Genomic DNA, 15,301 nt, shown 5'->3' on the forward strand with positions numbered 1-15,301 from the left:
GAATAGAAGCTGCCTTGGGAATTGATACAATCCTTCTTAAATGCTCTCTTTCACCCTCATAAATCTAAGCAGCTTCTCTGATTATTACTGAGCTGAGTATGATGAAACAGAGAGGAAGAGAATTGAAACATAAGAGGTGGAAATCAGAAGAGTTTGATGTAGTGGTTAAAATAATTGAGCTAGAAATTGGAAGATAGTGAATTAGAATTTTGTCTTAGGCATGAATCCAACTAGGTGACTTTGGGCCAGATACTATCTCTCAACCCTAGGATAGGGCAATGGTAAACCATGTCTGAAAAATATTGGGTAGAAAGTATTCAGTTTAAATACTGAATAAAGAACTTTATGATTCTTCGCCTGTAGCAATGAAGACTTGCTTTTCCTCTACGTCATCCACATAAAATAATTGGTTTGTATCATAATTAAAAGGGATGGTTAATGGCTGATGGTAAGTAACAAACATTATAAGACCTCTACTGAAAAAAAATCAAAGGAAAGTTATTTGACTGAGATCTGTGCAATTATAGGTCAATCTCCAAAATTTAATTTCTTGGAAAAGTGACCAAAAAGATGGTGGCCTTGCAGGTTCAGAGAGAGCCAGGATAAAGTACAATAATACAATAGCAGAGTTGGAAGGGACCTTGGAGGTCTTCTAGTCCAACCCCTGCCTAGGCAGGAAATCCTATACCGTTTCAGACAAATGGCTATCCAACATCTTCTTAAAGACTTCTGGAGGCAAGCTGTTCCATTGATTAATTGTTCTAACTGTCAGGAAATTTCTCCTCAGTTCTAAGTTGCTTCAATCTTGATTAGTTTCCACCCATTGCTTCTTGTTCTATCCTCAGGTGCCTTGGAAAATAGTTTGACTCCCTCTTCTTTGTGGCAACCCCTGAGATATTGGAACTGCTATCATATCTCCCCTAGTCCTTCTTTCTATTTAACTAAACATACCCAGTTCCTGCAACCGTTCTTCATGTTTTAGTCTCCGGTCCCCTAATCATCTTTGTTGCTCTTCTCTGTACTCTTTTTAGAGTCTCCACATCTTTTCTACATCGTGGTGATCAAAACTGAATGCAGTATTCCAAGTGTGGCCTTAACAAGGCATTATAAAGTGGTATTAACACTTCACCTGATCTTGATTCTATCCCTCTGTTTATGCAGCCTAGAACTGTGTTGCCTTTTTTGGCAGCTGCTGCACACTGCTGGCTTATATTTAAATGGTTGTCCACTAGGACTCCAAGATCCCTTTCACAGTTACTACTGTTGAGCAAGGTACCATCTATACCGTACCTGTGCACTTCGTTTTTGTTGCCTAAATGTAGAACCTTACTCTGTTCACCATTGAATTTAATTTTATTAGATAGTGCCCAATGTTCAAGTTTGTCAAGATCCTTCTGTATCTTTAGCCTATCTTCTGGAGTGTTGGCTATTCCTGCCAGCTTGGTGTCATCTGCAAATTTGATGAGTTCTCCATTTATTCCCTCATCCAAATGATGATGAAAATGTTGAAGAGTACTGGGCCCAAAACAGAGCCTTGCGGTACTCCACTGTATACTTCCCTCCATGAAGATGCAGTGCCATTGAGGACTACACTTTGAGTGTGGTTGGTCAGCCAGTTACAAATCCATCTGGTGGTGATGCTGTCTAACCCACATTCTTCTACTTTATCTTGTAGTAGGTTATGGTCTACCTTATCAAATGCCTTACTGAAGTCCAGGTAAACTATATCGATGGCATTCCTCTGGTCCACTAATTTTGTCACATTATCAAAGAATGCAATAAGATTAGTCTGGCATGATCTGTTTTTGACAAACCCATGTTGGCTTTTGGCTATTACTTTGTTTGCTTCTAGGTGTTCGCTAATTCGTTGCTTGATTATCTTTTCCAGAATCTTTCCTGGTATTGAGGTCAGGCTGATAGGTCTGTAGTTTCCTGGATCTGTTTCCCCCCCCCCTTTTTTGAAGATGGGAACCACATCAGCTCTTTTCCAGTCCTCTGGTAGTTCCCTGGTGCTCCAGGATCTCTGAAAGATATAGTTCAGTGGTTCTGAGATCTCATCTGCCAGTTCCTTCAGAACCCTGGGGTGTAATTCATCCGGTCCTGGTGATTTGAACTCGTCTAGGGTAGACAGGTGCTCACTTACCATTTTCTTTCCTATTTCAATTTGTGTTCCTAATCTGATTTTTGTGGTGCTGTTTTTGATAGGTTGGACTTGTTTTTAACATGTTGGAAGAAGCTTTTTTGTTATTTTTTACTTTTGTGGCAAGCCTTTCTTCATTGTGAGCCCTAGCTTTCCTCACCTTATCTTTACATGCTCAGGCTATTTGCTGATATTTTGCCTTAGTTATGTCCCCCCATTTCCACTTTTTATACTTATCTTTTTTGTCTTTCAATTTGTCAGAGTGTTATTTATGCAGCCATGCTGGTTTCTTTTGGGAGCTGTTATTTTTCTTCTTCATTGGTATTGTGCTAGACTGGGCTTTTGTAATCTCATATTTCAAAATTTCCCAAGCTTCTTGAGTTGTTTTCCCCTTCAGGATTCTCATCCATCGAATTTTTCCCAAGCTCTAAGTTTATTGAAATTAGCTCTCTTAAAGTCCAAGACTCTAGTTTCACTTTATTCTGAAGTGCTGAACTTGCTTTGTCTAGTGGTTGACCTATGCTAGAAAATGGATACTAGAAATGCAGCCTACTAGTTTTCCTAAATCTGAAGGTTAAGGTTAATGGACAGGGCTCCATTAACCTTAACCTTCAGGGAGGACCCTGTTGCATCTTGTGCCCTTCTTTCCCCTCTTTCTTAATTTTAAATTAATTTTAGTGTTATTATTTATTACTTTAATGTTTTACATTATAGCTTTTATTGATTGTAAGCTGCCTAGAGTCACCTCTAGATAAGATGGACTTGCATACAAGTTTAATAAATAAATAAAGCTCATAGCCACTTTTCATGTTACTGACTATAATACCATTCCAACTGTTCTGTGAATTTAGGCAGTCATTCAGGCAGTCTTTTGCAATGGTTCCAGAAGTTTACTGATTAAAGATTATTGTTTTGCCCCAGATCATTTATGGTATCACAAAGAGATCAGGTTTTGTCTCCTGTGCTATACAGCTTTTTAAGGAGATTGCTGGGAATGGTAGTTCAAATTTTATAATGAGGTGCCATCAATATGCTAATAATGTCCAGCTTCAATTTGAAAACTGTTTTCAAACCCCAGAAAAACAATTATTATATGTAAATTATATTGAATTTAAATTCAAATTTAAATAAAGGGAGAAATATAAAATTAGATCCAGAAAAGACATAAATTCTGTTGGTCACTAGGAAATAAGCAATATGTTTTGTACAGTTGTTTTTACTCTGAAAGTGCACAATCACAGCCTATGAATACTTCTTCATCTCTACAGCCACTACAGATTTGCAGACGGAACGATGCGGAATAATTTCACATAATTATGCCTACCGTACCAGCAGTGACCTTTCCTTAACTGGTCAGGGTGTGTGAGAGTTATTCATGCTTTGACAACATCCTGTATTTATGTACGTGCATTTAGTCCAGAAGCAGTAGCTGGTGAAAATGCAGCATTCTGTTTGCTAACTCATGCAAATTACAAGGTGTAGGAGGATGTGTGTGTTTTACACACATAGTTTCTACTAAAAAAAAATCCATGCTGGAGATGTTGCTTGATGAAAAGAGTTAATGATTACTACTCTCCCTGACTTTTCTGCCTGTCATTTCTCAGATCACAGTTTATTATAGATTATAAAAACATGAGAGAGAAGAACTGCAGTCCACTGCTAGAATTCCAGTTGGAAAACTGCATCAACCCCAAACTTCTGTATGCATGATGTAGCTGAAAAAGTGAAACAGCTTATAGCAGGGGTATCAAACTCGCATTGTCACAGTGCCATCACATGATGTATTGAACTTTTTTCCCCTTCACTAAACTGAGTGTGGTAGTGGCCAGCACATGACGCATCTGGCCCCCTGGCCAGGAGTTTGACAGCCCTGGCTTAAAGCAAGAGAAAGCACTATTCAAACCAAAATAAGCTTCTATTTTCAACTGTCTCTTAAAAAGCCTTAACTAGGCTGCTGCAGGTGGTTCTTCTGCCCTACAGAGAAATAGGACCTTCCAAGTGCTGAAGAAAGTCCTGAAGTAATATTTTCATGCAAACAAAGTGTTCTGAGGTTGACTTATTGATTGGGAATCTTTTTCTGTTCTACACTATTCCAAACTGAGCTTCTAGCTTCTAAGGTCCTGTTTCATCTTGTGATCCTGGGCGGCCCTGAAATATATTCAAGTCATGGCCCCAAGGAGACAAGCGAAGGGTTCTTGAAAAATTACATTAAATGGGACTTTTTAAAAATATTACTTTCGTTCTTCCAGATGTAGTTTATGTACCCTTGACATCACAGCTTTCCTGTTCTTAAGCTACTACTATTTTTAATACCATGAATATAAATACTATTCTAATGATTAAATAAGTGCCACTACAGTAATGACAACAAATGATGAAGAATCATTTTTCCTTACAGGTAAATGTCGTTGCCAATAAAATGTCATTTCATTAAAAATGAATAAACAAAACAAAAACAAATGGAAAAACAAACCCTGCACTAATTGTCAAGCAATTATTGGGTGCAGTTTAAGGCACTGGTAAAGGTACAGGTTCCCCTTGCACATATGTTCTAGTTGTTTCTGACTCTAGTGGGTTGTGCTCATCTCCGTTTCAAAACCAAAGAGCCAGCGCTGTCCAAAGACGTCTCCATGGTCATGTGGCCGGCATGACTAAACACCAAAGGCACATGGAACGCTGTTACTTCCCACCACAGGTGGTTCCTATTTTTCTACTTGCATTTTTACATGCTTTAGAACTGCTAGGTTGGCAGAAGCTGGGACAAGTAACGGGAGCTCACTCAGTTACACAACAGGGCACTAGGGATTAAAACTGCCGAACTTTCTGATCGACATGCTCAGTGCCTTAGCCACTGAGCCACTGTGTCTTAGGCACTAGTACTGATATTGAAGTTTAACTTAAGGTCTGACCACCCGAGGAACCACTGCTTCCATTATGAATCTGCCTCACCAAGATCTACAGAAGAGCCCTTTCTAAACATGCTTCCACTGCCCAATGTTTGCTTACCTGGCAGATGGGAGATGACTTTCTCTTACTACTCCCAGACTGGAATACATACATCCTAAGGGTGTTCTTGAATACCCACTTTTCCTTTAAAAAGTCTAGAAAAATGTACCTTTTGATTGACTTTGATTATAATTTTAGTTTTTTGGGTTCTTTATTTTACAGAATCATAGTTGGAAGGGATGATTTAGGTCTGCGAGTTCAATCTATTTTCAGTGTAAGAACCTGTATTAAAGTATACCAGCAGATGGCTGTTTAATCTCTGCTTGAATATGCCAGTGAAAGGGAGCCTAACATCTAATGTAAGGGATTTTTTTTCTAACATTCATTTGGAATCTGCTTTCTTCTAACTGAAACCTGTGCCTGCTCACTAGTACAAGAGAGAATATGCTGTGATTTCGATGTGACATCCTTCTCAGTATATCTGAAAAATACTTATTATCCAGCCCTCCATTGTAATTTCTCAAGGTTAAACATATTCGGTTCTTTTTATTTTTCTTCGCAGAATTTAGTTTTTAGTCCTCCCATCATCCTTATCGCCCTTTTCTGATCCTGTTTTAATTTTTTCTGAATACTTAAATCAAATCATACATAGTATGTGATTATGAAGTGGAATGATTACTTCCTAAACTTATACCGTACAATTATATTTGTCTTTTTAGCATTTGCCCCACACTGCTGGCTTATCTTGTTTGCAGCCAATTACTTTCTCCCCCACTAAGTACAAACACCAAGCCATATACTCCCTTTTCAGTACTTGGATATTTGATTTTTTTTTCCTTCCATGAAGAACTCTATATTTATCTGATAAAATTCATTGTTATTTTTGGTCTTTTTTAATGCTACAAAGATTATTTTTATTTTTATCTTCTAGGACAGAGTTCCCCAATGTTTCCGGCTTTGCGGACTGGTGGGGGTGGTGGTTTCTCTGGGGGAATAACAGACAAGCACACACACTCACAGCGCCATTTGTATGAGTGGCATGCATGCATGCCTGCCACTCACACAAATGAGGATATGCCATGCACTTGACAGCCATTTCTGTGGCCTGGTTGTAATCCTCTCACGGCCAATTAGTGGGTTGTGGCCCACAGGTTGGGGACCATTCTAGAATATTAAAAATCCCATCCTATTTTGTATCATTTGATAAACATTTCTTCTATTTTTAAAACCAAAATAATTAATAAAAATATTTAAACACAGTCTATTGAGAACAGGTCCTTGTGGAAGCACACCCAAAATGTTTCCCTGTTTGATGAAAACCACATATATTCTCTAAGAGCTATACATTTATACAAGACAGGCTATTCCTTTATTATAGTCACGCTATATTATGGCTAATGCATTCCATGTTTTTTTTTAGAAAGTTAATAGATGAAAAATTAAAATAATTTTGCAAGATTTGTTCTTGACAAACTGAAACACTTATTTGATAATGCTATTTTCAGTGTTTAATGTTTCCAGAACATTTTTCTCCAGAATCTTTCCAGGCATTGTTGTTGAACTATTGCCCTGTAGCTCATGGGTCTTCCCACCTTTTTTTTTTTTTAAGACAGGGATATTGGTTGGGTTTTAATCACTGGGCTTTCCGTAGTTCTCCAGAATTCAGATAATTTAGTTTAGCTCAGTACAATATAAAAGTAAACATCTGAGCAATTCTCCTCTTACTGAAAATGTTCCTTGATGGAACTCTAATCAGTAACTCCAATTGCTTCACCATCTCCCTGAGAAAAAATGGGAACAATCTGAATGTAAAAATATTCATGCTTTGCTGTGGTTTGTATATAGCAAGAACATCAAGAATGACAGAAATCCCCCTCCACCCGCCAACTAGGTACAAAACACACGGTCGCTTAGCCTTATAATTTGTTTTAAAGGAAATAAGCTGTCAACTCACAAGGAGGCCAAATGTCAGCTTGTAGCGAAGTAAAAAAAAAAAGGGGAGAATTAATCTCACATAAGAGAAGAAATGAAGATTATTCTACCACTGGATATTTAATTGGAGGTTGACAGAAGAACATGAATATTTGCCTCCACAGGAAAAATGATATAAGAGTCAGGCTCAGAGGTTTAGTTTTAGAGGATCTGTAATGCAGGAAGTCAGTAAGATTAAGATATAAAAATATCATTATTATTGGCAAGCTTATCTCATTTTTTTAAGGGAGACTGTGCTAATCCAATGTATCTAGAGGGCAAAAGGTAGAAAGGATCATGCTTCACACAGGCACCTCCTTTAGGAAGTCAGAGAAAGCCTGTTCTCAGTTGCTGGCATTTCTTTTTTTAAAGAGTTCACTTAAAGTGCTGGCTAGATATGTCTGAATCTCGTCGGAACTGAAAAGCAACCACAGGAGTTTGGTGTTTTGTAACCAATGAAAGAGCTGATGAATATGCAAAGAAGAGAAAAGGTGCAGTGGAGCTTCTTGAGGACATAAAACATTCAACAAAGCAGAAGTGAATCTCTTGAAATTAGATAGCAAGAAACATGGGCTGAAAACCATATTAGCAAAGGAACACTCCTTACCTGATCCACCTGGCTTAGATACTAAAATTGAAAATGTTGGCTGTGCTAATCTTTGATTGACAACAGAACTCTAAGCCTTGATGGACACCAGGACTCTTCCTATCTAGACAGGAAGAGATACAAGGATGTTCTCATCCAGCATTTCCTATTCTTTTAATCTTTTAAACACTCATCTATGCCAAGATTTTAAAATCAAGGGTGTGTATTTAATGCCAATCTTTCAAAGAATACAAATCTTCAACCACATCCTAAGGACATACCAAGAGCTCATGGGTATTGTCTAATACCACGTTATATTATTTCTAATCAATCCCACATACCAGACTAGATAAAAAGAGCTGTATGTGTGTCTACATAATAAAGTTAACCTGAAATACAGTTTCTGAATGAAATAAATTTTCCTATCACTACATAATCTCAGCTTCCAAGACATAAAACAGGAACCAGGGAAGCAGTCTGGGAGTAAGCAGTTAAAAATTTATATGATGATTGAAATGATAATTTTTTTTTTTAAAAAAAATCCATTTGCTTCCCTCAGTTATTCTGAAATAGCCTCTGGCTTTCTTACAAGCAGAAAAAAAGCTAGAATAGTTAAAACCAAAGGAATACTTAGTTTGATATTCAATTTCTCGCAGAGGCCAAATATTTATTTTTGGCCATTTTAAAAGAAGATTCTGAAGGTAACCAGACTTTCCAACCTTTTATATCCACCAGAAAGTAGAAGTTTAAAAAACCCCAAACTTTTCAAATTGCCTAATTTCTAATTTTGTCTGTTGACACTTTTCACATGTGAATTTAATCACCTTGTCCCAAGTATTGATTCATACTAGTTCCTCAGCAAATTATGGTTTCCAAAGTCCACCATCAAGGAAATATCACCTGCATTTCCAGGAAATATCACCTGCATTTCCAGGAAATTTACAACATTGTTCCCAAACTGGATGGATAAATATTTCCATGATTTTCAATCAACAGATTATGAATTATGGTATTTCTGGTGAAACATACCATGTTGTACAAGGTTGGTTTACAGGAATAGGAAGTTTAGAGTTTATGTTTTATGACACAAAATGTGGAGTGCTGTGCCTAGTGTTTTATTATGTTTTATAAGTGGACACTAATAATCTACTTGCAAGTAGCTCAGTAACGGTGACCATGACATGGCATAATATTTTAGGTGATATGCCAGCATTTACCAACATTCAACAATTATTCTCAAAAGCACACTTTGTTCTTGTGTGATTTTCAGAGTCTGTGGAGGCTGCAAGAGTGTGGTCTTGCACAGCCTCCAGAAGTTGCGTGAGAGGGCCATGCTCTCATGCAGCCTCCAGACCCTCTAAAAACACAAAACAATGGGTGTACTTTTGCTTTTCAAAGGCTTTTTTTCCCCATCCAAAAAACCCTGCAGAGGCCATGGAAGAGCATCCTCTGAAACCATTTCAAGATGGAAGGCTTTATATGACCTGGAGCTGCCTTTGTGTAACCTAAGCCACAGCAACATGTATAATTCTCAAATGATGTACAGCAGAAAAGAAGTATATGATTAGAATAAATCACTATTTAAAGCACACAGCCCAATACATATCTACAATATCCAGTAAAATCACATACTTGCATTTTTTTGACTTTGCGTTTCCCAAAAATACAGGATAGGTCATCTTCACTTCGTGAAGAGAGATCTTTTCCTGGATAGAATTGTAGGAAAAAACAAAACAATGTATTGCTTTCTTATAGAATAAAGTTAGATCAATGCTCTTGAAGAAGAAAATTATATTTTATCTGTTTGATTCATTTCAATGAGGCTTAAACCAGAAAAAAATCTCCTAGATGTTGTTGGAGGAAACACTGAAAAATTGCTTCCTTTAAGTAAAAGCTGCAATGTGCATCAAAACCAACTGCATTCAATATCCTACAGGTACCAACACAATGCCTCAGCTTCAAATTTAACCCTTCCTATGCTACTCATTCTCCATAAATATTCTAATTCTTAACAATATTTTGATATATTTAAATATATTTTTTTCAGGTGGTTATTGTACTGATCTCATTAGAAACATTTTAATGAGTTTTTTCATGTAAGGTTTCATTTACTAGTAGTTTCATTTGAATTTACCTTTGGCAAATTTCACATAGTGAACACGTTTTTTAGAGATCTTGGATTTTTCTTCAAGGTTAAAAGTTTTCTTTCTATTTTTGTAAGTAGATTCTAGAATACAAAAAGAAAATTACATGAGGCCAAAATCTATAGTCCTCCTGACATACTAAATTCCAATGTAGAACATCCCCTTGGTATTTCTTGTTTTCCCTGTGCATCTTTAGGGATTCTTACAATAACAATAGCTTGCTCCCAGCTTCTACTCTTAAAGTGAGTTTCTCAAATTATAAGTCTTGCTTCAAGTTCCAGCAGTGGATAACATGTGTAAGAGATTTGTGTTCTTCTTGGCCCTGTTGCCAATCAGCCAGGTAATGGACAATTCAGTTTTTCTTTAGATTACTATAAACAGGAAGAACATGTGCTGAAGAACGGCAGCTTTTTCTCTGTTTGTCATGATGTGAGATGTTCTTTCAGGCTTCAGAAATGTGTGTGAACGAGCACTAAGATCAAAGGCATTTCAAATATTAAAAGCCAAATTCAGATGAAAAGTGATCTTGATGTAAAGAAGGTCTGCATCAAAATGAGGATCTCAAAAGGATCATTCCTCCAGACTACAAGCAACTACAAGCATCACTCTTTTGGTAAAACTATAAACAGGATGTGAGAGTAATGCCCCCTCATCCAAAGTTCATAACCCCAATCCCACAAAATTTGAACGTTCGGCAAGTCTGATAGGATAGGAGATGGCTTTGATTTCACATGCTTGCTCTCAAACAGCAATAGTGACCTCATGTGGCCAACATACTGTAATTTTATATTAAGATTTTCAATACCAGTTACTCTCAAAATTGAATTATGTTACCTGGGTCATCTTGTGTATAGTTGTTATTCAACTCTGCCAAAAGCTGGTTGAAATCATCTTGGTGAGCAATCCAGTTATCCTGCACCCAACACACAAACCAAATGATTACAATCTAAACTGATCAGTAATGAGGGAAAGATGACAAAAAGGGCATGCCTCCTCTATGTTCTACTGATTCAAATTTAGACTACCAAATCAGTTGTCATGAATTTGAGTTTGATATACAAACCATGATCTATACTCCCAAATAAACAAGAAGAGTCATAATTCAAAGCTGCTTTAATTTGTGGTTCACTACATTCTACACATCCTTGATGTGATATAGCAGCCTCCAGAAGCTTTGGGGTTTAGCAGTTCAGAGAACTAAGAGCAGCACTTGGAACTAAAGCTTGCAATGATGATTTGATGGCTAAATATAAACTATATTTATAATTTTATACATGTACAAATTGTAGCACTTCCATTTCAACGTTGATTTAATGTGTGAACTGAACAGTTTGCACTAAAATTATCAACATTCTAAATCATTATAAACAGCCAACTAATTCAGTCCCATATGAAAATATTTATGTCAAACCAAACAAAAATGCATTGTATTTACTTTCTGTGTTTCCAAATCAAATAAACTTTACATCTGCTAAATTTGTAGACTTAATTCTATTTCTGTAAAACCTAATACAAATCCTGATTTGTGTGTGTGTGTGTGTGTGTGTGTGCTTCAGCTTCAATTCTATTACCTCCACTTACCTCTTGGCTCACAGATGCTCCCAATCCCAATGTGTTGTTCTTCACCTGAACCTTAATATGCTCTGTGCTGCCTTGTTCTTGAGCCCCAAGCCCCTGGTGGAAACAAATGAGAAACAGATCTGTCTTGGAGAACTTCAATTGTTGTAGTGTGTAGAAGGGCATCTATTTTTCATTGTGTTGCATTTTTTTCAATCTAGTTATTCTCAACAGGTTGAAATAATTAGAAAACAAAACAAACCTCATGCATACTACAACTAGCAATCAGAAATCAACCATTCATACTTGCAGAGAAAGGGAAGAGAGTCCCTGAGGTTGCTCCTTTTGTACGAGATGGAAGGTTTCTCTTACTAATCTGAAAACTCTTGAGGTATAACTTCTCAATGATTCTTGATTCTTAGGCAACAAATGGGTCTAAAAAGTGCTTCTGCTTGCATCAGCTTTGCACTCATTAGGCAGTACAAATATAAGAATTTAACTGGGACAACTTTCCTGTAATGAAAGTCCAAGTTGAGGCACATCTTCAAGATTTAACAACTGGATTCAGCATAGTGGCTTCAGGAAATTTATCAAGAATCCTTATGCCAAGGGAAATCAGTTTCCATTAAACTTTAGATTTTATTTAAAAAGTAATTTGTTCCAGATCCTTGTTAGGAAGGCCAAGGAGGCATATGATCCTCATTTAATTTCTTATTCTGGCAACTTTTACAATACTTATTTTATTTTATAAACATTTTATTCTCTAATGAACCTTGAAAATACCAAAGAAAACTTAAGCAACTATTTTCAACCATACAAATTTACCTTGCCTTTTGACCATCCCATTTTTTCCAACATCTTCTGGCCAAATTTTGATTCATCTTTACTCCAAGTACTGTTCCGGGGATCCACAGACCATTTCAGTTTGTGACGTGCTACAAGAGAAAATGAAGTGAAATCTAGTGATATTTTCAAAAGTGAAATAGGAAGGCTTTCTTCTTCACAATTAGTGCTTCTCCTAACCAAAGTACTTTTTCTGTAAAGATTTTTAAAGAACAATTTAAGGAATGAGTACACTGGGAATCTCAAAAATCAAGCAGGATGATTGACAAATCATTTTAAACATTTTACTGACAAATGCTTAATGAGCTAATATCATATTCAAGTCTGCCATTTTGTAGTAATTTTGTGACTCTCTATGTTCACAATTCATTTGCAGCATTCCTTAAATCTGTTCAGAGAAAGGAAAAATGATTGATGAAGAATAAGGAACAGGAAATAAGAATTGCTGCTGATAAATAGTAATAATTGAAATGTATATTATGGTTCTGATCTCAAACACTAATTCAGTGTTGACTAACTTAGCATTTTTATTTATTTATACAATTTATATGCTGTCTATCTCTTTATTGAGATATTAGGCATCTTACAAAATATAAAAAGATAATTTGGAAACAATTAAATTAACATGGAATAGAAATTAAAAATCAAGAGGATGAATGGCATAGGGGTGGGGTGTTGTTTGTACTACATCAGCCACTCACAGTGTAGGACCCCAGGCCAGTTGGAAATGTGAGTTTTTAAGATCCTTCTGGAAGGCCAAAAGGTTGGGGTGGATCTTATTTCCGGCAGCAGAAATTTCAAAAAGGTGGGAGCCTTTTCTCCTGGATGTCAACATTTCCAAAGGGTGGGAAACCTTTTCTCCTGGATGTCACCAGCCAAAATTTATTGGCAGTTGGCGTCTGTAGCAAGCCTCTTTTGCTGGAGTGGGTGGGATGGCCAATCCCATTGGGGTGAGATGACTCTTCAGATACCTTCTTTGATTCCAGATATTGCATTGACTAATATCGCAGCACTGCCCACTTGTTTACTGATAAATCTGACAACAGCATTTAATGTGAGTTTCTCTCTAGTTTCCTCTATAATCCCCTTGAAGTACTTTTTATGGCTTCCTCAAACTCAAGCCTTTTAAAATGTTTGTTGGGTACTTAGAAGCAAGTTACAACGTTAAAGCTTCCCTCACTCCTATCTCAATATTGTTTTTAACTCCTCTGATACCTTTTTTTGGGGGGGGGGCAGCCTAAGCACTTGAAGTGGTTTTAAAAAGGATTTGCTTAAACACACAGCAGAGGAATCTACATTACGTTCTGTAGCTATGAAAATCTGGACGGCCATTAAATGAAGCAAAGATGGAAATAACTCTGTGCCATAACCTAGTCGTCCTACGGGCAGGAATACCGCTTTAGATCTTCGCAGAAGATGGAACAGGGTTGAAAGCGACCTTGGAGGTCTTTTAGTCCAACCCCCCCCTCAAAAAAACCCCAAAGATTTGGAGACTGAATGCTTTTGAAACCTAGAGGGAGAAAAAAAATATCGAAGCAGCTGCCATTCTCATGCGTTGCTTATGGGCATCATATATCTGCCTAATCGTCCCATACTGGAAGGAAGATTTTGGCTGGATAGAGGTTTCAATCTCACTTTATCATAGCTCCTCTACCCAAATCACTGACCCCTCATAACGATCCCTGGCATATACGAAGCGGGGAGTGGGTTGCCAGTTTCGCCGCCATACCTCGCGCTATTTTCTACCTGCTCCGTTTCAACCGGCTTCATACTCACGTTCCGCCAGCATCGCCATCTTGCGGGAAAAGAGGGGACCTTTCCCTACTTCGGGCGCGCAATGACGTCCGTGACCGCCGCTTTATAGGCGTCTAACCTAAATGCCCGATAAAAGAAGGCGAAGAAAAGAAAAAGCGAGAGGACTTTTCGTAAAAAGATAATTCCGGTAGGTAAATCGGAAGGAGTGGCCAAAAAACCCAAAAGCAATGTTTATTCCAGGTGTCTCCAAACTTGGCAACTTTAAGACTTGTGGACTTCAACTCCCAGAATTCTCCAGCCAGCCGCTGAAGAATTCTCCTAGAAATCTGGGAGTTGAAGTCCACAAGTCTTAAAGTTGCCAAGTTTGGGGACCTTTGGTTTGTTCCTTCTTTGATTAGGCCGCAGAACAGATGATCTCAACCCAAGACTACATTAAGATCTCTAATTTTCCCTGTAATTGATATCGAAAGGCGCAACTTCCCGACGTTGAAATCCACATAAGGACAAGTCCGCTATTTGTGCCTTTGAAGTTCCCAAGCAAGAGAAGCTTTTGATCGTTTGTACATCTGCAATCTTTGAAATATCAATGCTTTCATAAAGTGCAATGAAAATGAAATATTAAAATAGTGCAATAAGACAACTAGCACAAATAAACCAGTCATGACAATTTGTGTGTGTGTGACTTTGAGTCAGTGATAACTCCTGGCAACTGCCTTGACAAGCCACCTTTTTGGGCAAGATTTCAGAAAGCGGATTGTCATTGAGAGAGAGTGAGTAGTTTAGGGTCACCCAGCTGGATTTGTACCCAAAGAGGGACTAGAACTGATGGCTTTTCCCTTGTCCCACCACTGCACCAATCTGGTTCTATTAATGAAAATTATAGCTTAATAAATATGATATTGGGAGGTTTTAAAAGCATTGATTACCAAAAAGCTGGTAAAATGGGAGTCACATTCACCCATGGAGAAAGAATCCAATAGGTGAGTCAGAAGGCAAGGACAGACAGAGGAGAACCACTCAACTTCTGGGCAGGCTGCTATGAAGCTAGCCCAGAACCTGCAGACTACTATAGTTAGTCTTACACTCATGATCACCATTGAGCCCAAAATTTCTGTTGCTAAGTGAGACATTTGTTAAGTGGCTTTGCCCCATTTTACGACATTTCTTGCCATAGTTAAGTGAATCACAGCAGTTGTTAAGTTATTTACAAAGATGTTAAGTGAATCTGGCTTCTCCATTGACTTTGCTTGTCAGCAGGTGGCAAAACAGGATCATATGACCCTGGGACATTGGAACTGTCATAGCTATCAGTTGCCAAGCGTCTGAATTTTGATCATGTGACCATGGGATGCTGCAACA

General features: G+C 37.6%; 1 protein-coding gene across 1 annotated transcript in view; it reads right to left on the bottom strand.

Moving 5' to 3' along the window:
• Positions 1-14,104, bottom strand: part of PINX1 (PIN2 (TERF1) interacting telomerase inhibitor 1) — a 36,459-nt gene extending 22,355 nt beyond the window's left edge. The window contains 6 exon segments of the mRNA XM_014071691.2: positions 9,276-9,349; positions 9,778-9,870; positions 10,622-10,700; positions 11,369-11,461; positions 12,170-12,279; positions 13,964-14,104. Of these exon segments, the coding sequence (XP_013927166.2) occupies positions 9,276-9,349; positions 9,778-9,870; positions 10,622-10,700; positions 11,369-11,461; positions 12,170-12,279; positions 13,964-13,982 (468 nt within the window). The 5' untranslated portion in view covers positions 13,983-14,104.
• Positions 14,105-15,301: the final 1,197 nt, after the last annotated feature.

This window comes from Thamnophis sirtalis, unplaced genomic scaffold (assembly GCF_051295495.1).
Source record: "Thamnophis sirtalis isolate CommonGarterSnake01/CBP01778 unplaced genomic scaffold, rThaSir2_p1.2 scaffold_6, whole genome shotgun sequence".
Lineage (NCBI taxonomy): Eukaryota > Metazoa > Chordata > Lepidosauria > Squamata > Natricidae > Thamnophis > Thamnophis sirtalis.